Source organism: Podarcis pityusensis (assembly GCF_964106645.2).
Source record: "Podarcis pityusensis genome assembly, chromosome: 6".
Taxonomy (NCBI): Eukaryota; Metazoa; Chordata; class Lepidosauria; order Squamata; family Lacertidae; genus Podarcis; species Podarcis pityusensis.
The window spans coordinates 30,880,705-30,903,592 of NC_138030.1; the positions used below are offsets into that span (position 1 = coordinate 30,880,705).

The following is a 22,888-nucleotide window of genomic DNA, read 5'->3' on the forward strand; positions in this document are numbered from 1 at the left end:
CCAGAACATGTTTTCAGACATATGTTTGTGACTCATTCTTCAGCTTTTAATAAGTAAATGCAAACTTTTGAGCTGATTCTCAACCTTACAAATTGTTGGTGGGCTACCTGTTCATAAACTCTGACATCAAGATAAAAGCAACAAATCTAAAATTTGAGGGTTTAATAGACTCTGAACCTCTAGACTCCAAAAGAGGTCTCTAAAGCACAAAACCTACAAAACAGTTGAAGTGTTGCAGGAAAAAGCAACTGTATACTACAGCAGTCCTGTTTATCTTCATACTCTTCTGTGCTAAAGGGGAGAATATTCAGAAAATCATTTGATTTTGAATGCATTTTACAGTTCTAGGGCTTTTTCAGACTGTCTTATTGCACTGTAACTATAACCCAGTTACAGTTGCATATGTGAGCCAAACATTTTACTGCCATTCTCAGTAATGTGGTGTTTGGGTTTTTAGAAGCTAGCTAATGTACCTTTTGCATTGAATATAGTTTGGTTGGCAGCCTGTGGCTAGTGTCTGTAGCATCACTGGTGATAAGTTACACATTTCTCTCCCCATCCATCCATTCTAAGGAAGTTTTTTTACTTTGATTTTTTACTGCTGTACTTCTTCAGAAGCACTAATGATTGCCAGGCGTTCCCTATTTCCCATTGGCAGGGGTCATCCAACAGCCATTGTAGATGTTCCTGATTTACATTTCCATGAAAAAAGGCCAGTTTAAGTCTCCCTTTTTGAAATCCATGTTTTCTGGACAAGCAATTGCTTGTGGCGATTAAAGCTTTGGTTTGCTACAAAATTGAAACTTGTTATACATCCTAAGTATATGATCCAAAATGTCTGGTCATGCAGTTTGTGTGCACTAAACAATTGTATCTTTTTAGAGACAAAGATCACTTACAGGATCACTTACCTGAAGGCTAAGGCTGCAGATGACTACAAGGGCTTAGTGGACAATTTTGGTGCAGTACAAGATGCCATTCCTGTATTCTCATGTCTCTGGGTCATGTTTCATGACTTTCTCGGTCAAATGGAAAGGCAAAATGATACATTACAAGGCCTTTTTCTTGCATTTATAATGCCTAACCTTGGAAATCAGATCTCTACACATGCATACACACCAACATGAAGGTGTTTGTGATACTGATATATAATACTATATATAATATATATTGGTTGTGTGTTGAAAGCAGTTTGTGGCATAGAAGAGCAGCATGTGGCACTGTGAGAAGACCTGATATAGCCAGGAGAAGATGCAGGTGGCATTCTAACTTTAGCTATGCAAAAGTGCACTTGGCTGCCACTGACACAGGCTTCCAGGTTCAGGGTTGAAGCTAGGAACACACCCAAACTGCAAACATGTGTCCAAGAGGTCTGCTATCTCATTTAAGAAAGAGTAAGGCCAGGACCAACTCTGCTTTGTCTGAATCATACTTCAATGTCTTCACTCTTATCCAGTCTTATTATAGATGTCAAAAACGATTCAGAATCTGAACAGCTTTCTTGGATTTAAATGGAAAGGAAAGGTAGGATTGAGCATCATCAGCATATTGTTAACACGGAACCTCAAAACCACGGATGCTCTCACACAGTGGTTAGCACTGAGGCAAGATGGAGTCATGAGGGATTCCATAGCCCAGCAGCCAAATTATCAAACAGGAGTTCCCTAGCACCACCTTCTGAAACTGACCCTGCACAAAGGACTAGAACCACCATAAATCAGTGCCTCCAAGTCCTATCACAACCAGGCAGTTCACAAAAATAGGATTCCATGGTTGATAATAACAAAAGCCACAGAGAAGTCTGGCAGAACCACCAAGGACATGCTCTCCCTGTCCAGTTCCTGGAGTAGATTGCCCACCAAGAGGATCAAAGCTGCCCCCATCCCATAACCAACCTGAAACTACATTCAAATGGCTCTAGATAATTAGTCTTAAATTTAAAAAAATCCTGAAGTTAAGATGCCACCACATGCCTGAGCACCTTTCCCAAGAATGGAGTATTGGAGACTGGATGGAAATCATTCGGTACTGTCTTCATTATTTCATGAAACAAGATGTAACTGATCATTGACCACCCAAAAAAGTTGCACTGAATGACTGTAGAATGCAGTGGTGGCAGAAACGCAGTTTCTTTGCTGCCATAGAGTAGGTTTTCAGACGGTTTCTACCCTGTATTCATTTGGACTTGCTCAGAGTCTTTTGCCAGTATTGCTCTAGCTGTTGTCCTCCTTCATTGCATCACTCCCTGCTCCCCACCCCCCAAAAAAGAAAAATCCCAGAGAGTGATCTCATGAGTAATTTTGTCAACTATTCAGGCCTTTTCCCTTTTTCGAAGGTGGACCAGTGCTTTAACAGGATTGCCTCTTGAAGTGAAAGGCAAACCCCCAAGAGCCTTCTCTGATGGGCCGTTTTAATTGGTGCCTCACACCAGCAGAGGGTTGGAGCCTCAGTAAGCTTAAACCATACCATGATGATGGGACTGTAGCACTACCACTGAGACTATACCTTAGCTCAGGAATGGAGGTTAATAGACAGCATGGTACACTAGCAAAACCCATATTCTGTCCTAAATACACACCTTAGATAGACACAATGTAAACAGGAAGACAGTTCTTGGGGCACCTGGGTCAGGGGGTAGAATAATGATAGATAAACCACTGTGACTCCAATCCCTCTCTCCTTCCAGGTCTTGCAACTGATGAAGTGAGCTGTAATCCAAGAAAGCTTGTAACATAATAAATTGGTTAATTTTTAAGATGTCACAAGAATCTTTGTTTTTGCTGCAAATGACTAACATGCCTACCCCTCAGATATGTTTAAAATAGAATACTTTTTTCAAGACAGTAATTCTAAACTTAGATTTTAAATGTGATTTAAAAATGTTTTTGTTCATGCTGCTTGATTTTAGTTCTCCCTTCCTAGGGCTTTAACAATATACACCGGTCCGGCTATCCGCTAGCCGAAGATTCACTTAGTCACACATAAAGAATTATGCCCAAACCTGCTGTACACTTTCCAGATTCACTTATCCAAACAAACAACATCCTTGTTTGTGCTTTGCTGGTTGGTGGCAGCCATTTTTGGGTAGAAACCACAGAAAGAGGGCTGGGAGGCGGGGCAAGATAGGACAAATCAGAGAGTAAGAGAGAGTGGACAAATCGGGGAACAGGTGAGATCAGATAAATCCGTTTTCCCCCTTTCTCTTTCTCTTGCTGATAGGCTGCAGCCATTTCAGGAAAAAACCATGGAGAGAAATGGGGAAAGGTTGGAAAATCCTTCATTAGAAATATTTTCATAGGAAATAGTGTAAATTGTAGATCTGGTATGTGAATGCTTGCCTAATGAACAATTTCCAGAGAACACATTCTGTTTGTTAAGTGGGACCTGCGTAGCAAAGTAGCAAATAACACCACCATCCATTGTGTAGTTATAGGATTATGCATTCCTAGAATCACAAATAAGAAGTCAATTTCGTATCGTGTGGAATACAGTGGATGAGGATCTTACCTCTTGCTCAAATTAAATACAAGTTCACTTTGCAGAGTAAGCACCTAACACATTTCCCCACTCCTTTATAAAAACTATAAAAACTTGTTTCTGCCTTGTTCTGTGACCTTAGGAGCTATTCCTTCCTTTGAAAAGAATTACTTGCTTCGGAAGTGTAGCATACTTCATATGAATGTACAAAATGGTATCTTACCTTTAAACCTTTTCCTTTTTTCTAGTGTAATAATATGCCTAGGGGAATATGTTTTGAGGTCTGCATAGAGTTAGAGTTAAAGAGAAGCTTATTTATTCATTTTATCAAAGACAGCAATTATTTAAAACTGAATGAACATAGTAGCAATTAAAGGAATTGCATAATGTAAAAGAAAGATGACAGATTGTTGGTGGATAATTGCAACCATACTGGCCCTGCTTCCAGTAACAAATTGCACATTTGCAGAGAAGGTTTTAGCTTAGCCACCCTGGTATTCTAGCTTTCTATTTGTAGGGATTTTCTCCTTAATTGTGGGGGCGTATTGAGACATTGGCTCAGTTAACATGTAATGGTAAGTCTAATCATGGCTTGGCACTAAGGTGCGGTCCTTGAGAAGAGATAGTGTCTGATTTGCTTGTCCTCACTGGTACTGCTGCTGTGTTACTGTGAGCTAAGCCACAATTTGGCTTAGTGCATCATCTGAACTTGGACATGTGGTTTGTCTCACTCCAGACAAATCATAAGCTGTAACCACCAGTGTATTTGCTGAAATGGTGCAACTGATGCAACATAGGAAGTTGCCAATAGTATGTATTTATGTTCTGCATCTTACACAAATACATGGCGCTCAAAGTGGTCCACAGAAGGCAATTCAAATACAATAGCACAAATAAGAATAATACACTAGATGATACCATTGATCATCTACTTTAGTTTGTGAGCAAGAAAGAGAAGATGTATGTTTTCTTTAATAGGAAGAATAAAGTATTCTGTGTTCTTCTAATGCAAGCTTTCATATATTGCTTCTGTTTGTGTGGATGGTTTTTAATTGTATGTATTCTCTACAGATTCTGTGATCAGACCTTGATCATACAGCATTTATATCAATATAAAATTTAATTGTACTTTATGTTCCCTTAATACCATATGCTAATAATTCAGTATGCACTGGCAATTGGATTAGAGCTTTCGAAGTGAGTAGTTTCTCTTGTTAGCTTACCTAAAACTTAGGTCTGACTTGGATAAGTATTCTTAGATTATTGCTGTGATCAGTTTCTGAGCTGGCTATGTGTGAGAGCAAGACAGGCAAAAATAGCTTAATTTATTTTAGTGCTTACTCTGCACTTTTACATTAGAGGAGCCATGAAACTGGCTTACAAATTTTATTGAAAGGGGACCTTTTAATTTTAAAAAATATATTAAAAGCATCTAATCACAATCAAACATCTGAAGCAAAATTTAGAACAGATATAACCAAACTGCCTGCCTGGATAGACTTGCCAAAACAGAAAAGTTTTCAATAGGCATCAAAAGGAGTATAGTGATGGTTCTAGCTTAATGTCAGTAGTGAGCTGCAAAGTATAGGTGCCAAAGGAAGACTCCTTACAAACGCAGAAAGGATATTGCATGGCACTTGCAGAAGTGCCTCTTCTGCAGATCATAGTGAATCTGCACACATGAGGTATGACAATCCCTTAAGTAAACTGGTTCCAAACAGTTAAGAACTTTATATACCAATAAGAACAACTCAGGCTGGTAGTGAACTGTCAGTCAGTGCAGATCTTCAAGCACAGGTGTAATATGCCAACAGACTCCTGTCAGCAATCATGCCGCTGCATTTTGCACTAACTGCAGTTTCCGGACAAAAACGGGAAATCCCATGTAGAGGACATTGCAGTCGACTAGTCTTGAAGTTACATCCTCTTAAAGCAATAGTCTTCCGTTGAAAAGGATGAATGTGGATGAAACAGGCTTTATCCAGCCTATACCAACACAAAACATGGGATCAGCACTGACCTGCCAGAAATCTTGCCAGATCCAAGTTGAGCCATTAGCTTGAGGACCAATACAATAAGGCTACACCATAATTCCACAGTATTCTAACTCAGCATTTCCTGAAACACTATAAAGCCCTATATGGCCTAGAACCCTCGTACCTACGGGACTGCCTCTCCTGGTACGCCCCACGGAGGACCTTACGGTCTGCAAAGAATGACACCTTGGAGATCCTGGGCCTCAGACAGATTAGGCTGGCCTCAACCAGGGCCAGGGCCTTTTCAGCCTTGGCCCCGGCCTGGTGGAACACTGTGTCACAAGAGATCAGGGCCCTGTGGGATCTAACATCTTTCCGCAGGGCCTGCAAGACGGAGTTGTTCCGCCAGGCCTTTGGTCAGGGCTCAGCCTGACTCCCCTTTTCTTTTTGTATAAGAACTAATATGAAAGAGGCCTCCCAGCATTCTCACAGGCCCATATAAGATCATCATAAACAGTTGGGCCGATGAGCACTTACTGTTCCTAACCCTAACCCTGCGGAAAGCCATCTAATTAGATTTTAATTTGATTTTGACCTGTTTTTAGGAGGTAATTTAATTATTATTTGATTTTATACCAATGTTATATATCTGATGTTAGCCACCCTGAGCCCGACTTCAGCCAGGGAGGGCGGGATATAAATAAAAGGTTGTTGTTGTTGTTGTATGTTGCATCCTGCATTCCTTTGGGCAGTTACACCTTCCCAGGAGTGGTATTGTATTGCTGGGATTAAAGAAATTGTGGTGCAGATTTGACATCAGTGAGGCTGCCTATTCTTTTAGCACACTGCCCTTATTCTGCCTGGGCTGCATTATGTTTATCCCTATTGGCTGAAAACTGGAATTCAGTTGATGCCCCCTGGTGAATTCATCTGTCCCAGGTGAGTTGAGAGAAATACTCCTCTCATGCCAGCCACGCAACAAATACTTCAGAGGTCTGACAAGTATTGTGTAACATTAGGCTTATTAAAAATCCTTATCCCTAGGTATATTGTCGTTCCTTATTATGGTACCTTTTCTGATCTGAACCCTAATCAAGCTATTCTGTATATAATCAACACCATCTATAAACACTACTGATTTCTGTATCTGAAGCTCCAGGGTTGCTGTGTTTGTTCTGTCCCATGATTCCCCTATGGAAGATTGTGAGCTGTGGGAGAGAGGAAGGGGATAATTCCAGGGAGACCTGTGGGACTGCCTGAAAAGCAAACAACACAGGATCAGGAATTGTATCTTTGTGGTTGAGATGGTATATACAGGAGGGTTTTATTAAAGGACTTGACCAAACCATTGGTAGAGCATCTGCTTTGCATGCAGAAGGTCTCAGGTACAATCCTGATCATCTCCAGGTATGGCTAGGAATGTTAGTCCTGCTGTCAGTCAGTGTAGACAGTAAGGCGCTAATTGTCCTGTTTTGGTATATGGCAGCTTCCTAATTTTCCAGAGGCTGAAAATGGTTCCTCTTATGAGACTGTGTAATGGTGATATTAAAGCAAATGCAAAGGATGATTGGAGATAAGCTGGTGGCATACTTCAATCCAGGCAGAAAGATTTACCAACAAGCTATTCCCAGGGCTTTCGTATTATGTGGACACAACTCAAAACAGCAAACAGCATCATCACCCACCACTAGAAACCAATAGGCTAGTCAGTCCAGTCCCTGGGAAGAGCATTGTAAGATGTTCCAGGTGAAATGGTCAACACAAGTAGAAGCTATCTGGGGCCTTACCTCTATAACCTGACCCAAGGTGGGATGAACTTATGCTGGATGGACACATCCTGGTTTATACTTCTGCAGAAAGAAATGTTGCAAAAGGATACTTGAATATTACCTGGATGTGACATTCATGGGTAGCTTGTAATATTTAAAGCACCCTTTGCAAAACCTAATGCCCTCCATATGTTTTGGACTACAACTCTCACCAGCCCCCTAGTTAGAATGCAAGATTGCTTAGTCCAGTCTGCCTTGGGCAGAACCATAGTAAATTGTAGAATGACCAGGCAATCTCAAACAAGAGTTTGATCAGTGGCTGGAAAGAAGATGAGTTTTCTCTGCTTTACTGCTGTTATTGCCCTAACTTGGGGGTGATTTTCAAAGAAAAGTTCTGGTTGAGTGTCCCTTGCCTTCTCAGCAGTAGCACTTGTGGTGAATTTCCTTCCTTTTAGGGTAGGCAGAAGCTAGATCTGTGTCTGCTGGTAGATCTCAGGACATTCTACAAGAATTTCTGACTCCCAGTTGCTTGACGAAATCAGTAACAAAATTAACAAGTGCTGCCAACACATTATACTGCTGGAATGAAGAAAGGTTGGGAAACCTCTGTGGAAGGACTGTGAGCTTTGTTCGATTCAGGTCCTCAAAATGGGTTCCTAGGCTCTGAATTCTTTAATTCTTAGTGTGTGTGTTTTGCATCTGACTCTGGTTCAAGGATCTTGGGGTTCTAGTAAAAAAACAAGATCCCACAAGCCTGAAATCTGCCGGTACCTGATGTAGGTGAGTTGCAGGCTACTTCTAGCAGTGCCATTGGGAAAGTAGCTAATGCTTCTTTAAGTGAGAGGAGAATGGGAACTTTGCAGCCCTTATAAACTTGGTTAACTGCAAGGGATAGCAGATTTGCCTAGAACCTGCATAAACTGATAATAGTGTGATTTAAGAAAAGGACATTTTTGAAGAAACATAGCTGGCTTGGGACTATATGGCAAATATAACAACAGATGTACTGGGTTTTGTGTTGCGTCCATTTATGTTTGTATGCTATTGAAATTTTGAATAAAAATGCTTTTTTTTTAAAGGAGCATAGCTATTCTGCCAAGGCATATGCTTTCAGATTAATTGTTGTATGGTGCTGATATGAGAGGGAAGATAGGTTTTGGTGAAGTCTTTCCCTTCCACCTTTCCAATGTGGGAGTTCTGAAAGGAAGTGAAGATCTATGAGGCTCTGAAACCAGAACAAACTGGCAGGGTTGAATCTGCCATTCCATGAAGTATGAACAAATCTAGCAGGGCCTCAAACCTATTTAGCCCCTTTCATCTGTTGGATTACAGACCAGTCAGAGATATCTGCCTGCCAAACCCTGATATCTCCTCTGAGTGTGCATAGTCACGTGATTTGAGTGCCTGTCTTGTAGAAGGTGTCCTATCTGCCCAGAGGCTTCCTTTTCTTTTGGATATTTCTGAACTCGTGGATGATTATTACTTATGAATCGCCTTTTGTATTTGTGTGAGAAAGTGATTTGCAGTCGTATCACAGGAGTAACAAGTGATGGTCTTATGGCATCTGCTTATCATGTCCTGACTTTGCCAGTTGTGGAGGCAATGTGTGAAGGAGTGTGAGCTACAAGGAATGAAACATGAATAATAAAATATTTAGTGGTGGTTTTCCTGATTTATATTTACCCATGGTAAAATAACTACTGTCACAGGTTAAGCCTGTGTGGTGGCTGGGCCCTATAGACAAGAGAGAGGGTGTCCAGTAAAAAAAATGGAGACAAAACAGACGTTAACTGTTCTTGGGACCTTCTGGTTGCTCTTGCACCTTCTCAGGTGTGCACAGCTATTCTTTGCAGTGGGTTTGGGAAGCCTAAATGGTGTCCCCACACAATCCCTTTTTACATCAGCTAAATTTAGATGCATGAAAGGGTTGGTTGGGCCGGGTGTTGCTTCTGTAGCATCTGAAGCAGGGCTTCATCTCTTCCTGCTTAACTTCCAACCAATCTGAGATTTCCTTAGGGTTATCCCAAGTCAGCCAGCCTCTCCATAACATCTGCCCATGGGCATGTGATGATGTTGAAACAGAAAAGTAATGAGCTATGCGGTCTGAAAGTTTGTCAGTTTGTATGTTAAACCCTGAACAATTTCTGTTGTATATTGACATTAGTGTGAAACTGATGTGCAGATTATCACATTTTGCATTTGGTTCATTTGAATGTTACACTGCATGTTTTTGCAGGAAAATACGCATGTGTACCAGCAAAGTGCAGCTTCATGCAGTTTTCATGTTCTAGAAAACCTGACTGTATGAAGCAACCCTAACACCATCGTATTAAATGGCATTTGGCCAAATCTTTCTGCGAATGTCAGACAAGTAGTTGAAGCAGTGTACCTGATCATTACTTTTTTATTTCTTTATTTTATTTTTGGAGGAAAATGTATTTAGCTCTATGGTCTGTTAAGACAAGAGAATACATGGCAGTCCAAAGAAAGTATTAGGAAACTGAAACAGTTTGCACAGATGACATTTTCTGAAGATTTGTTGTGATTCTGTATGCATATTTTTTATTATTATGACCTAATTGTTTAATGAGTATTCAACATTCTCCTTTCACTCTGTTAATAGATGGCGCACTGCGTGACAAAGGTGGAACTGTCCATATCATGTGATAATCTGCTTGATAAAGATGTTGGCTCAAAATCTGATCCTCTATGTGTCCTGCTTCAAGATGTTGGTGGAAACCAATGGACCGAAGTAAGGAATTGTTTCTAGTAATTTTAAAACTACCAGAAGTTGGCAGTCTCCTTTCTGAACACATCTGAACACTTGGACGTTTTGATTAAAATTAATTAAGGATTAATATTTTACAAGTTTAAGCAATTGAATGAGCTAAATGACAACAAAATCTCACAAGTTTTTTTTGTATGTCCCATTTTTTTAAATAAAAAAATTACAGGGCTTTTACGTAGCCCAAGCTTTTTAATCATGGAAGTTTTTATAAATTAGTTTTAACTGAATTTTGTATTTGCTAATTCATTTCCTCTGGTTTTTGGTGTAGAAAGGAGGCCGGCAACAACAAAGCATCAGCATTTTTAATATTCCCATTGTAATGCTGAAAGTTCCACTATGTTATCAAATCTTTTTACTGTTTGAAGTTGCATTTGGAGACAATACATCTTTAGTTGCCCCAGAGTCAACATACCCAACTTTTTCCTCTCCTCCCCTTCTGGTTTTACTCAACATCCAACCTGAGTAAGTGTTCAGGAGAAATCAGAAGCCTGTTCACAACTTTGGTGTTTTGGTTGTTTTGACAAAAAACTATTACTATTATGCAGCTTGTGGGGATATATATATATATATATATATATATATATATATATATATATATGGGACCAGCATGATTGCCCATAACTCTTGTTATTTTTTGTGTCTTCTACAAGTAATTGACAGTGGAAAGATTGAAGGCAGTATATTTCTGTACTGGCCTGGGTCACATGTAGTGCCAATCCAAAACAATGACTAAGCCTGAGCAAGCAAGAATGTGAGCACACAGAACAAAATCTGCAGCTGCCTTGCTGCTCAACCCAGGCTTACTGCTGCTGCACTAATCAAAACTAAGCCATGCCATGGTTTAGCATATCATTACATGGGAAACCCAGGTTAATGGTTTTGTCTCCTCCGAACAAGCCTTTGAGCAGCAAGCCAAAAACAAACTTTAGCTGCACTTTGTGGTTTGCTTGGAGTGAGGCAAACACTGAGCTTAGGATCAGACATAATTTTAATCTCATACTATGGTTTAGGGAAGGAGCAAAGTGGCCATAATTTTTGCTTTGTGTATTTGCATGCTTGCTTGTTCAAAATATGTCATAGTTTGACTTAACATTCCATGTGACTCAGGCCAGTTTATGACCTAAACAACCTACAGAAAGAAAGGACATTGGTGTTTTCCTTTGTATTTTTGCTTCTTTGGTCCTTAACGAGAAGACCACCATGGAAGATATGCTTCCATGAACTGTTTCCCCTGTAGTAAGCAGCCACAGGAAAGTGTTGTGTAGGAAACTGCTCTATATCAAGTCAGATGATTGGTTCCTCTAGCTCAGTATTTTTGTCACTGGCTGGCAGAGGTGCTCTAGAATTTCAACAGGAGATGCAGCCAAACACCTAAAATTGCAATAACTTTGGCATATTCAACCATTTTTCTTCCTCTTAATTTAAAACGAAGCACTTGTCAATCCACATAGTTTCAGAGGGGTTAAGAACAGGCTTAAATCTCCCCCACTGAAAGTGGAAGTTAGAAAGTACTTAACTTTGGTTAGATCACACCTCTAGTTTTCTGTTGAAGAATGTGAGTGTTAAGCATGACATTTCCCTTTCTTGTTGTATTGTTACAGTTGGATCGAACTGAAAAAATAAAGAATTGCCAGAATCCTCAATTTTCAAAGAAGCTGCGAATTGATTATTATTTTGAGAAAGTTCAGAAACTGAAATTTGGCATTTACGACATTGATAACAAATCCTATGACTTAAATGATGACGACTTTCTTGGAGGGGCAGAGTGCACCTTGGGACAGGTACTGGGAAACAAGTACTGTAATGCTACATGCTATTTTTTAATCTTTTAATTACACAGATGAAAGGAGGAGTTAATCTTCTGAAAGCTTTCAGTTAAGTGTAGAAGTTACTTGCATCAATTGCCTCCTTTTGCGTGGTGGTGCAGGACTCTATGGACCTGCTTGTTTGCTGGACACTAGCAAACATCGGTCTTGCCAACCATAAAACTAGACCTCACTGTGACTAACGCACGTGACAATCATTCCATGATAGAGTTGTTCTCATCTCCACCCCTCGGCTTCGAAATAAATGTTGACCTTATGCCTGATGTATGCTGACTCAAAGTAACCCAAAATGTGAGGGGTGGCATGGCATTACAGGAGTGCTCACTCCCACATGTGCCAATGAAATAAGGTAGGAAAACTTACAATGCAGCAATGTTATGCTGGCAGCAAGGATAATAACAATTATTATTATTATTATTTATTAAATTTCTATACCACCATTTAATCAAAGATCACTGGATGATTTAAAATATAAACACACACACACACACACAGAGAGAGAGAGAGAGAGAGAGAGAGAGAGAGAGAGAGAGAGATTAAAAGGCCATAGAGGAATACGTTTGCCTGCCTCCAAAAGATATATAACAAAGGCACCAGGCGAGCCTCCCTTGGGACAGCATTCCACAAGCAGGGAATAGAAAGGGCCAGTTCTCGTGTTGCTGCCCTCCTGACCATTCCTGGAGGAGGCACATGAAGAAGGGCCTCGGATAGTGATTGCAGGGTTTGAGTTGGTTCGTATGGGGGAAAGCGATCCTTGAGGTATTGCAGTCCTTAGCCGTTTAACGTTTTATAGGTTGAAACCAGCACTTTGAATTGGGCCTGAAAACTAATTGGCAGCCAGTGCAGTTCAGCCAGGATTGGTGCTATATGCTCCAACCGTCTTGCCCTTGTAAGCAACCTGGCCGCTGAATTCTGCACCAGCTGAACTGTCTTCAGAGGCAACCCCAAGTACCAGAACATAGACAACAGAAGTTAGGCTATCCCTGTCCGGATAGGGGTGCAGCTGGGTCCCCAGCCAAAGCTGATGGAAGGCACTCCATGCCACCAAGGCCACCTGAGCCTCAAGCAACAGCAGTGGATCCAGTGGCACCTCCATGCTATTCCTTCAAAGGGAGCGGAACCCCATCAAGAGCAGGCCACCTCCTATCCATGCGGTCTAGGGAACCACCCACTAACAGAGCCTCTGTCTCATCTGGATTGAGCTTCACTTTATTGGCTCTTATCCAGTCTATTACCAAGGCAAGGCAACAGTCCAGCACACCCACTGCCACACCTGTGGATGTAAAGGAGAAGTATTACATTGCTGACAATGAAAGCTCTGGATAAGGGGCTGCTGCGCTGGTGGCAGCAAGTCATTTGCCATAACATGTTGTTACAGCATTGGATGTTGTTCTTAGGGCTGAGTTACACAATCCTTTCAGCACCTTGGCATGTGAGTTTACTTGATCCTTATTGTGTTTGTCCTTTTAATTTAAAATAAAGCATCCTGAGGCTTTAGTAACTGTCTGAAAATCCAGATGATTAAATCACGTAAAACTTGAAATCAGTTTCTCATTACACTTATATATAATGTATCTTGGCAAATGTTTTTGGGATTCATGATAAAATTTCACACTATGTAAATAGTTATGATTGGCTGTTATAACTGATAGCTGCAAAAATGTCTCTTGTGTTGACAGCATGTTAATTGGCTTATTGCCGATGATATTTCTTCCTTCACATTTCTGCCTCAGGGTAGAATATATCACTTTATGTGACTTTTGTAATGGATGCATAGATTTCATTCTTCTTTAGATTGTGTCGAGTAAAACTGTCACTCAGCCTTTAATGCTGAAGAAAGGAAAACCTGCAGGAAAAGGCACTGTTACGGTAAGAAACTCATTTCTGGCTAGTCGAAGGTTCCTCTACAATTTTTTTCACCAATAATTGCTTTGGGGAACCCTTTAAAATCCTTGTTAGTGGTCCCCATAGCTCAGCTGCATGGCTCGTAACTACTAGGAGCCATTCATTCAGTGTTTGGGCGGGGGGTGTTCCACGTTTATGGAATTCACTCCCAACTGAGATTAGACAGGCATCCTTTGCTGAACTTCAATCACATGACAAAGTCTTCCTTATTTCAGCAGGCATTTTAAGGTAATTTTCTGGTTTTATGAACAAATTGAATTGTGAGTGTTTTTCTTTTAAGAATATATATACCATTAATTTAAATATTAAGTGATATAGAACTACCTGAAATAAACAAAAATTTAAAAATGATCGATTTCACAGTTACTCCAGTTTAACAGACAAAATAGTGTTTTTTAAGTGTCATATTAAAAAAAGTGATCCAATACAAAAGCTATTGGGGTACATTGGAAATCTCAATGTCTATTTAAATTCTTTATTGGGCTATTAGGAAGCCCTGGAGGAGAAAAGGGGAACTGTGAGATATTGGCTTATAACAGAAGAGAAAACAACACAGAAACCAAATAATACCTAAGTGAAATACTGGCCTCATAGTAAATAGTGGAAGTGGGCCAATGTCTTTAAGCAGAGGCTTGACAACCATATGTCAGGAGTTCTCTGATGGTGTTTCCTGCTTGGCAGGGGGTTGGACTCGATGGCCCTTGTGGTCTCTTCCAACTCTATGATTCTATGATTCTACCTCAATAACCTCAATGGCCTAATGAGGTTTGCTGTTTGTATTTTCTTTTTCCAAATAAGAAATAAACATTTCAAGTTTAGACTATATTAACGCCTGTGTCAAAGCAAAGCAGAATTAACCCTAGGTTGAAATTTACTCCTGGAGACCAATAAACCCCTGTGATCCTTTTTGTAATTGTGGGTGGGTGTGTTGTGTGTACGCAGGAATCTACAGGCCTTTAAAAAAAACCAAAATAGGTAACTGATAGAGAATTCATTATATAGTCATGAATGCTAAGGGTTTGTCTATCCTACTTTGAGAAGTTGCTGGGAATAGCATAGACATTTTGTAGTTTCCCATTCCCATTCATTTCAGTAGGGCTAAATCAGACCTCTGATAGTTAAACATTTTTTTTAAAAAAAAATGAAAAGATGAGGGGAATGAAACAGGACAACTAACCTCATTATTGTCAAATGTATGTGTGGAGTATGAAGTGGTTCAGGTTTGCTTTAAAAAAACCAAAACCGTTTTGCAAGTAATTCAGACAGCTTCTGGATTCCACAGCAGTCACATTATCACAGGAGGAATTTAGGAAGTAAATAACACTGCTGCTTCATGCGAATGTATTTGGAACATAATAGCTTCACATATTTCTCCTTTGATTAAGCTAATTGTGAAGTACATTGGTGAATTTGTTTTATAATTTGTGTATTTGAACGGCCTGCATTATTCACATTAGAAATACTTTCCAAAATCACACTGAAATTATTTCCCCTTGAATTTTTAGATTTCTGCAGAAGAGATTACAGACACTAGAGTTGTGTCCTTAGATGTTGAAGCCCGGAATTTAGACAAAAAGGTAAATGATATATTGAAAGTAACTCTCTTTCCAGTTCATTCGGTACTTGAACCAACGTTTATATCCCATCTTTCCTCCAAGGAGCTCAAGGTGTTGTACAGAGCTCTCACCACTCCATTTTATCCTCGCAGCAACCTTGTGAGGTAGGTTAGGCTGAGAGACTTGACTGGCCCACTGAGCTTTATGGTTGAGTGGGGACTAGATCCCTGGACACTTCCCCACACTGGCTCTATAGCAGTACCTGTGTGAATAGGTTTCACAAGGTATGTCATGACAGAAACATCAAGAAGGAAATGGCAATAAGTGTAGTAATTAAGGGCTTACATGAGAATGGACCTATCTGTTGCTTCGAAGGAATTGGGGGGGGGGGGGAGGTTGAATGTGAGAGGCATGTGTGTAGACCACACTTGAAATTAAAAGTGATTATTATTTTTATTTTGTAAAGCTTTTTTAATTTATTGAAGTTAATTCTTGAAGTACAGATTTCCTAGAGAAGCATAATAATTTCAGCTCTCGCTACCATGGATTTTGGTGCTTAAAGCACTTTATAGTTTGCCTTAGCTGAGCATAGACATGCATTATTTGCAGGCTACTAAATGAACAAAAGGACCGAACAGAAACATCTGTGACTGAAAATAAGCCATTATTTGTTGAACGCTTGGGGGGGGTGTGTGTGTGTGTGTTGCCAGTAATAATAGATATACTATGAATAGCAGAAAGGTATGTTGCTCTAGAAGTTCTTACAAGCTGAATTATTATTTGTATAAAGATCAAGGTTCTTTTTCTACACAGGATTTTTTGGGCAAATCTGATCCATTTTTGGAGTTTTATAAGGAGAGTGATGGTGGAAAATGGCAGCTTGTCTACCGATCAGAGGTAGGATTTACACAGTGATTCAACTTTTGAACTTCAGGAGCTGCTATATCTTAATGAACTCTGAATGAACTCAGTTGCAAAAAGAATGGAGCTGCTACTTCTTTGGACAAAATCAGGCAGAGGCATTATGCATAAGTGGAGCTCTGCCAATCCAGGATTCTTCAGCCGGACTTTGGGTGATACCTCCTCATCCCACACTCTTCCAGAGGGCTTCCGACCTTCAGAAACACCTTTTCAGTGGGCAAAGTGGGCTGCATTACATAGTAATTTCTTCTGCTAGTGGTTCTCAGACTTCAACCCACTATAAGTTCCTCATATTTGGGCAGTAATGTGCAAGCCAGGTGGGATGTCTGGAAGGCACTGCAGCAGCTCTTAAATTTTGCAGCTGTAGCCACCCAAAATCTCATACTTATGCCAAACTGTGCACATTCAGCTGAGATGCATGTTTAAATTTATCTAGGTATGAAACTAGAAATTGGCTAAATAAATTACAGAAAATACATATATGTTTATTACATATACATCAAGTGTATTAATAGATATTTGCCTATAAGCAATGAGTTATGTCTTATCATAATGGTACTCTACTTTTCATCCAGAAAATTATTATGCAGCTATTGGAACAGAATTATTATTTAAAAAATAATAATCTGCGGAAATTCTAGGTGAGGGAATGCCATTGTCATAATGTACTTGTAGGATGAGGAGAGATCTCAGGTGCTTGGTTGTAATTGGATTTCTTTTATAGGTAATTAAGAACAATTTAAATCCCTGCTGGAGAAAGTTCAGTGTTCCTCTTCAAACATTCTGTGGTGGTGACTTCAACAGACCAATGAAGGTGATGACAATGATTTAACTTTAAAAAATAAAAATAAAATACAGGTTAGAGAACCCATTTGATTTAATTATAAACATCTTTTTCAATATGAAGTCTGACTGTGAAAGAACTAAAACCAAATAATGTGTGGCTGCCCAGTAATTTAATTAGATTGCCATTCTTTTTGCACCAGATTTCCTTCTGTGTGCTTACCCATTTATTTCTTTGAAATATACTTGCAGCACTGAGAATACTGGCAATATGAGCTATTCTCCATCCCTCTAACTGAGCAGGAACCTTTGTTCTGTTTATTGGTTAACCTGGAAACATTCTCTGCCAGAGCTGTCTTTCTGTATAGACTAGTTTTTGCAGTACATCCACTGTGGACTACAACTATGTCTGAAAATAATAAATAATATTATTTAATCCTACACGCTTAAATGTAGTTTTATGGAAGACCAAGATCATGAAGACCTAAATAGCAGCTTGAATTTTCAAAAGTAAGTCTGTAGTATTGCTGGTTCTGCGGGAAAGCTTGAAAATATGACCTGAGTGTACCAAAATGCCCTTTGGAGGATGCTTGGCTCTGTTTTTAAGCTATGGTTTTTGTGGCTTAATAAATGAAATCGTTATCTTCATACCCAAACATTCTAAACTATATAGTGACTGCAAAGCCTCCACGAGTCCATTGCTTTTTTAAAAAATGCACTTCAAAGTATCTAATGCAGTTGTTTAATATGCTTAATTTGCTGGTGTTCAGAAGTGAAGTCATATCCACTGCCCAGTAAAATTGCCATTTAAAATAGGATTTTTAATATGCCGGCCAACCAAATTTCACAACCTGGACTTTCTAGCCTGCTTGCAAGCTTCTCACAGCCCTTGGGTGGGCAACATTTGGCCCTCCAGATGTTGCTGGGCTACAACTCCCATCACCCCTGCTTGTTAGCCATACTATCTGGGACTTATGGTAATTGGTGTCCAATAACATCTAGGTGCCACAGCTCTCCACCCCTGACATTGGCTACTGTCACAACAGAATGCTGGACTTAGATGGTCCTTTGATCCGATCCAGATGGGCAGCTCTTATGTTTTGTGCTGGCTGTCTTGGTAAGTTAAGGCTGCTTGGGAGAAGCTGAGCTGTATATGTGGAAGAGGGAGTATGGCACTCACGTAAAGGAATGGAAGATGCTAGATACCTTTAGTGAGGTAGTCACAATTGGAGGAATAAAACATAAATGTTGAGGATCCTCTCAGCTGTTGCTCATTGTCAAACCTTCCATTTTTGGTGATCACAACTAGATTGGGTATTTCTAACTTGGGTCATGTCCTGGTTATGTAACTGAAGGTGTGTTAGCGGTGTCAGTAGATTATCTCTACTTGGAGATTAATGAAGGAAATTTTGACTTTAGGGGGTTTGTAAGAACACAGTTGATAGTACAACTGTGGGACCCGGCATGTGTAAATAGGCCTGCAGTAAGTTGACTCAGCTCTTAAGCTGCCCAGCCATTCCCAGGGGAATCAGGTGAACAGTCATTCTAATAACCTTCTAGTAACTGTCCTTGGGGTTGTGCCGGAGTGCTCTCATTCTTCTTTATTTATTCAGAAAATGCATTAGCATGCTGGATGACAGCACCAAATTTGCACCCATAATATGCATGTCCTTCCCACCCAAGCAAGGAGAGAAGAGCATTTTACATTCATGTATCTTTCTGGATCTGCACTTGCAAAAGCTTTCCCTGCCTGAGGAAAGGGAGATTGAAACTAAGCAGAGCCAATTGAAACTAAGTCCAAGACAAGAGTGATAATGGTTGGTGTGTAGATAGACCAGGGGATAAAAGATGAAAGGAGCATCGCCTCCTTGGCTCAGTCAGGTTTGCAATTTGATTTTCAAGTGTAAACCAGGAGCACTTGTCACCTCCTAATCTGGTAAGAAGGCTGCGTTTTTTTTTCCTATCTATGCCATTACTGAAAGGTACTGCTTTTCAATTGATGGTGTTCTAGGATGCACACTGTTGGCTTGTGCTGTTTTAAATCTCTAATCTAAAAACAGATCACTGAATGTTGGTCACAAACAAATTAGAGGGATGTGAATTCAAGATAATATATTTACAATTAAGCCATTTATATGTAAGCCATATATTGTATCTAGATGTAATTCCTATCTTTTCAATCTGCTGGTAAACAAGGGCAGTGTTGAAAGCTACCTGTTGTTTAAACTATAGCATTACTCAAAGTTATTTTAAGCACAAAATACATAGCAATTCTCAATTGAGTCCTGTGTTCCTTCCACTGCAGACTATCTGAACTGCTTAGCATGGACATTCAGGTCATATTTCATTTGACTTTTGAGAATGAGGCTTGCAGGTTTTTGCATGGCTAGATATCACCAGGGAAGAGTATTCATGCAAAGTTCTTAAAATAAGAGGGAACTTTGGATTGTACGGTTTGTGTTAAAGCTCTTCTTTGCTGTTGAATGTCTTGGGGTTTTGTGCTGTTTTTGTTTTGTTCCCATTGTTTCTTTTTATAAGGCTTATATAAGACTTAATTTCAGTTGATTGCTTGGCTTCTATAACTGGATTTTTACTTAATTTAGCTTTAGAACAGTCATTTTCTTCTTTTTTTTAATCTGCTTAGCATTTTAGTTGCATTTCCATTGCCTACTAAACAGGTTCGTACCCGTGGCTCTCCTCAAGGACTCATTTTTGGGTCTCTCTCTTACTATTAGGTTTCAGTTAGTGATATGGATGACAGCACCAGTTCAGATTTGATAGGGGAGTTCACATGCGCCACTGCAAAGCTGTTGGAAGCGAGAGACCAAGCGGTGAGCAGCAGTCATTCTCTATTATAAAGTTCTGCTTGTCCATTGCCTGCTCTTTCTTTCCTTTCAGGTGCACTGTTCAGATTATGATAGTGATGGGTCACATGACTTGATAGGCATTTTTGAAACTAACCTCTCCCAGCTACAGAAGGCAGGTGGCAGCTCTCCGGTGAGCTTTTACTTTTACCTTCTTTTATTAACTAATTGAACCTATTTCTCATTGCAAAGAAGAATCATAGAAACAATAAATTTATTCTCACAGAGCTACAATTCCCAGCACCCTTTACAGTTCCTAGGAAGCAATAGATGTTGTATTTTAAGTCATCTGTGTTCTTCAGCAACCCAAGCGAAATGATCCTAGGATCCTAAGATACCTAATTTCTACTTCCTGGTTTACCATGAGGGGGAAAGGAAGCCAGGTTTGCTATCGCAGCGAACTGGTTGCTGCTTCTTAGAGTTTTTAGGCAGCTCGCAGGCAACGAGTGCCCCAGAGAAGGTCCTGGGGACAACCAGGACATTGAGGGTTCCCGCAGAGGTCAAAAGTGAGCTCCCAACAGGTCTGCATGGTTCCATTTGGTGCCGGGCTGACCTGGTGGTCAAGCTGTGATCACTTGCCAGTATGCATGGCTACCATTATTTTTTCTAAGTTGGGTCTTGTCCTGTGTATCTTAAAATGTGAACTATGTGGTTTCATTTCATTAACTAGAAGAAGTTCCTTTCTTTTTAGGTGGAATTTGAGTGTATTCACCCTGAGAAGAAGAGAAAGAAGAAGAGCTATAAAAACTCTGGCATTGTTCGAGTGAAGTCTTGCAAAGTAAGGAGCATTTCATACAGAAGAGTTTGCTATTCTGTGATTGTAGGGTAGAAGTTGTAACAGTTGTGTGCTGTTTTTTTCAGATTGAAACGGAATATTCTTTCCTGGATTACATCATGGGAGGCTGCCAAATTAATTTCACTGTGAGTTGGGTCACCTGTTCACATGCCTTTTCTACCTAAGTTAAAACATAACTCAAGCATTTATATATTCCCATGAAAAAGCCATTGCACTTAAACTGCACAAAAACCTGTTTACTAGATCTGTCAGTGAATAAGTCTGCTGTTGTATATCTGCCAGACTACACAAAATGAATTCACTGATCTTTCTAATACATAGTCTCCCTGGTTGCATTTTGGGGGAACCTAATGTTTGACCTTTCTTCAGCTGCCTTGAGTTTTTTAGTGGTTATTTCAGCAGCATTCTTCACTGTTGTTAGGTATGCTTGAAGTCAGCTTCCATGAATGTTGGGCTTTCTTTGGTTGCCTGTTTCCAGAACGAAATCTTATCTTTGTGTTCTTTGTTATTGTGTCAGGTGGGCATAGATTTCACCGGCTCCAATGGAGATCCAAAGTCACCAGAATCTCTTCACTATATCAGTCCAAATGGAGTAAATGAATACCTGACCGCCATCTGGTGTGTGGGGAACGTGGTACAGGATTATGACACGTATGTTAAAACTATTTTTAGCTGCTCTAGCTGTGAGCATTAGAAATAAGTGAAATTTAATAGAGTTAAAGTGATGTATTTGATTAAGTAACTTCAGTCCCTTCAACCTTTATGGATTATGCATCTCCTGCATCTTGTGTTATTGCTGAGAACGGTAATTCAGTGAGAGTTGCAGTAGATTGTTCTTTGTTTTGTTGGTTCCTTCATGAGAGTAAGTTGTCAGGGAACTGCCATCAGCTCAGAGGCGAGAGATGGAAGGGCAGTTGTGTTATAGGGAGCCTCCAAAAATCTTGGGAAGCAGTTCCTCTTCCGTCGAGGAGGAAAGCCCCACCTCCAGTGGAGAAGATGTGCAGGGACCAGGGGATGCTAGGGAGAGCCTCAACACCGCGCCTGAGCAAGCCGGAGAGGAGGGAAGTACGCCCCTGCTATCGCCCATTCTGCACAGTAGGCTTCGGCGCAGGGAGGGGCGGAAAAGGCTGGGGGTGACGCGACTTTGATGCTGGGGGAGGTACAAAAACCGACCACTCCCAGATTCTGCTAGCGATTGAGCCAGACATGAACTTATGATGCTCTTCACTGTAAATAGTTTGCACCAAGAATAAAGCCTGGAAAAGACAGGTCGGAGTCTTGCCTGTTTACTCTCGAGCAACCACACCAGCATCTGACATAAGTGATTGTTTTCCTTTTCTGCTTGCTCATAAAATGACACTACTGAGTTTCGATACTTGAGAGCAGGAGCTGTAGACAGTCATGTATAAATGAAAATGATCACTGCTCATGGGATGAATGTGCATTTTTTCCTGACATTTTAAACTGAAGGAGGAGTCAACTTGATTACAACATTGGCTCCTGGAAGCCTCGCTCCCCTGCACTCTTACTGCTTGCTTCACTTTTAGCAGTTTTGGTTTCTGAGGTAGCATGCAGTTTCTGCCAGCTTGCAGCAGTGGTAACTATGAATTGTTTTTGTTCCGTTGAAGGTAACATATCTATCTTTCCTCCTCCTCTACCCCCTACATCTTTCAGTGACAAACTGTTCCCTGCCTTTGGGTTTGGAGCTCAAGTTCCTCCAGACTGGAAGGTGAGTTTCTTAGTTCAAGTGTTTCTTAATTCAAATGCATTGGTATTTGGCTACATGACTAAGTGTGTCTCTCTCCCAGGTATCCCATGAATTTGCATTGAACTTTAACCCTACAAATCCCTATTGCCAAGGTAAGCATTTAGTAATCTTCATGACCCAGTAATCGAATTTGACAAAGTGTGCATCAGAGAGTATGTTCCATTAAAAATAAAGAACAGGACCAGCAGGGCTTTTAGAGTTTTTGTCAGGATAAAGTGCATGACTATTGGTATATCTTCTTTGCCACTCCACCTGTTCTGTAGCCACAGTCCTCTTGGCAGCCAGTGACCACCTCTGCAAGGCTCCAAGAATCTGAGTATGTTCCATTAAAAATAAAGAACAGGACCAGCAGGGCTTCTAGAGTTTTTGTCAGGATAAAGTGCATGACTATTGGTATATCTTCGTTGCCACTCCACCTGTTCTGTAGCCACAGTCCTCTTGGCAGCCAGTGACCACCTC

The 22,888-nt window shown here is 40.3% G+C and overlaps 1 protein-coding gene across 7 annotated transcripts in view; it reads left to right on the top strand.

Annotated features, from left to right (window-relative positions):
• The window catches only part of CPNE1 (copine 1), a 53,181-nt gene that overhangs the window by 24,823 nt on the left and 5,470 nt on the right, over positions 1-22,888 (top strand). For 6 of the 7 annotated variants that reach the window (XM_081011897.1, XM_081011901.1, XM_081011899.1 and 3 more), the window contains 12 exons: positions 9,846-9,974; positions 11,612-11,791; positions 13,631-13,705; positions 15,247-15,318; positions 16,111-16,194; positions 16,943-17,032; positions 19,900-19,998; positions 20,557-20,643; positions 20,727-20,786; positions 21,179-21,312; positions 22,336-22,390; positions 22,470-22,521. In XM_081011897.1, coding sequence (XP_080868023.1) covers positions 9,846-9,974; positions 11,612-11,791; positions 13,631-13,705; positions 15,247-15,318; positions 16,111-16,194; positions 16,943-17,032; positions 19,900-19,998; positions 20,557-20,643; positions 20,727-20,786; positions 21,179-21,312; positions 22,336-22,390; positions 22,470-22,521 — 1,117 coding nt within the window. Of the gene's footprint in view, positions 1-9,845; positions 9,975-11,611; positions 11,792-13,630; positions 13,706-15,246; positions 15,319-16,110; positions 16,195-16,942; positions 17,033-19,736; positions 19,833-19,899; positions 19,999-20,556; positions 20,644-20,726; positions 20,787-21,178; positions 21,313-22,335; positions 22,391-22,469; positions 22,522-22,888 lie in introns of all 7 variants that reach the window. The other variant, XM_081011903.1, reaches the window with a different exon arrangement.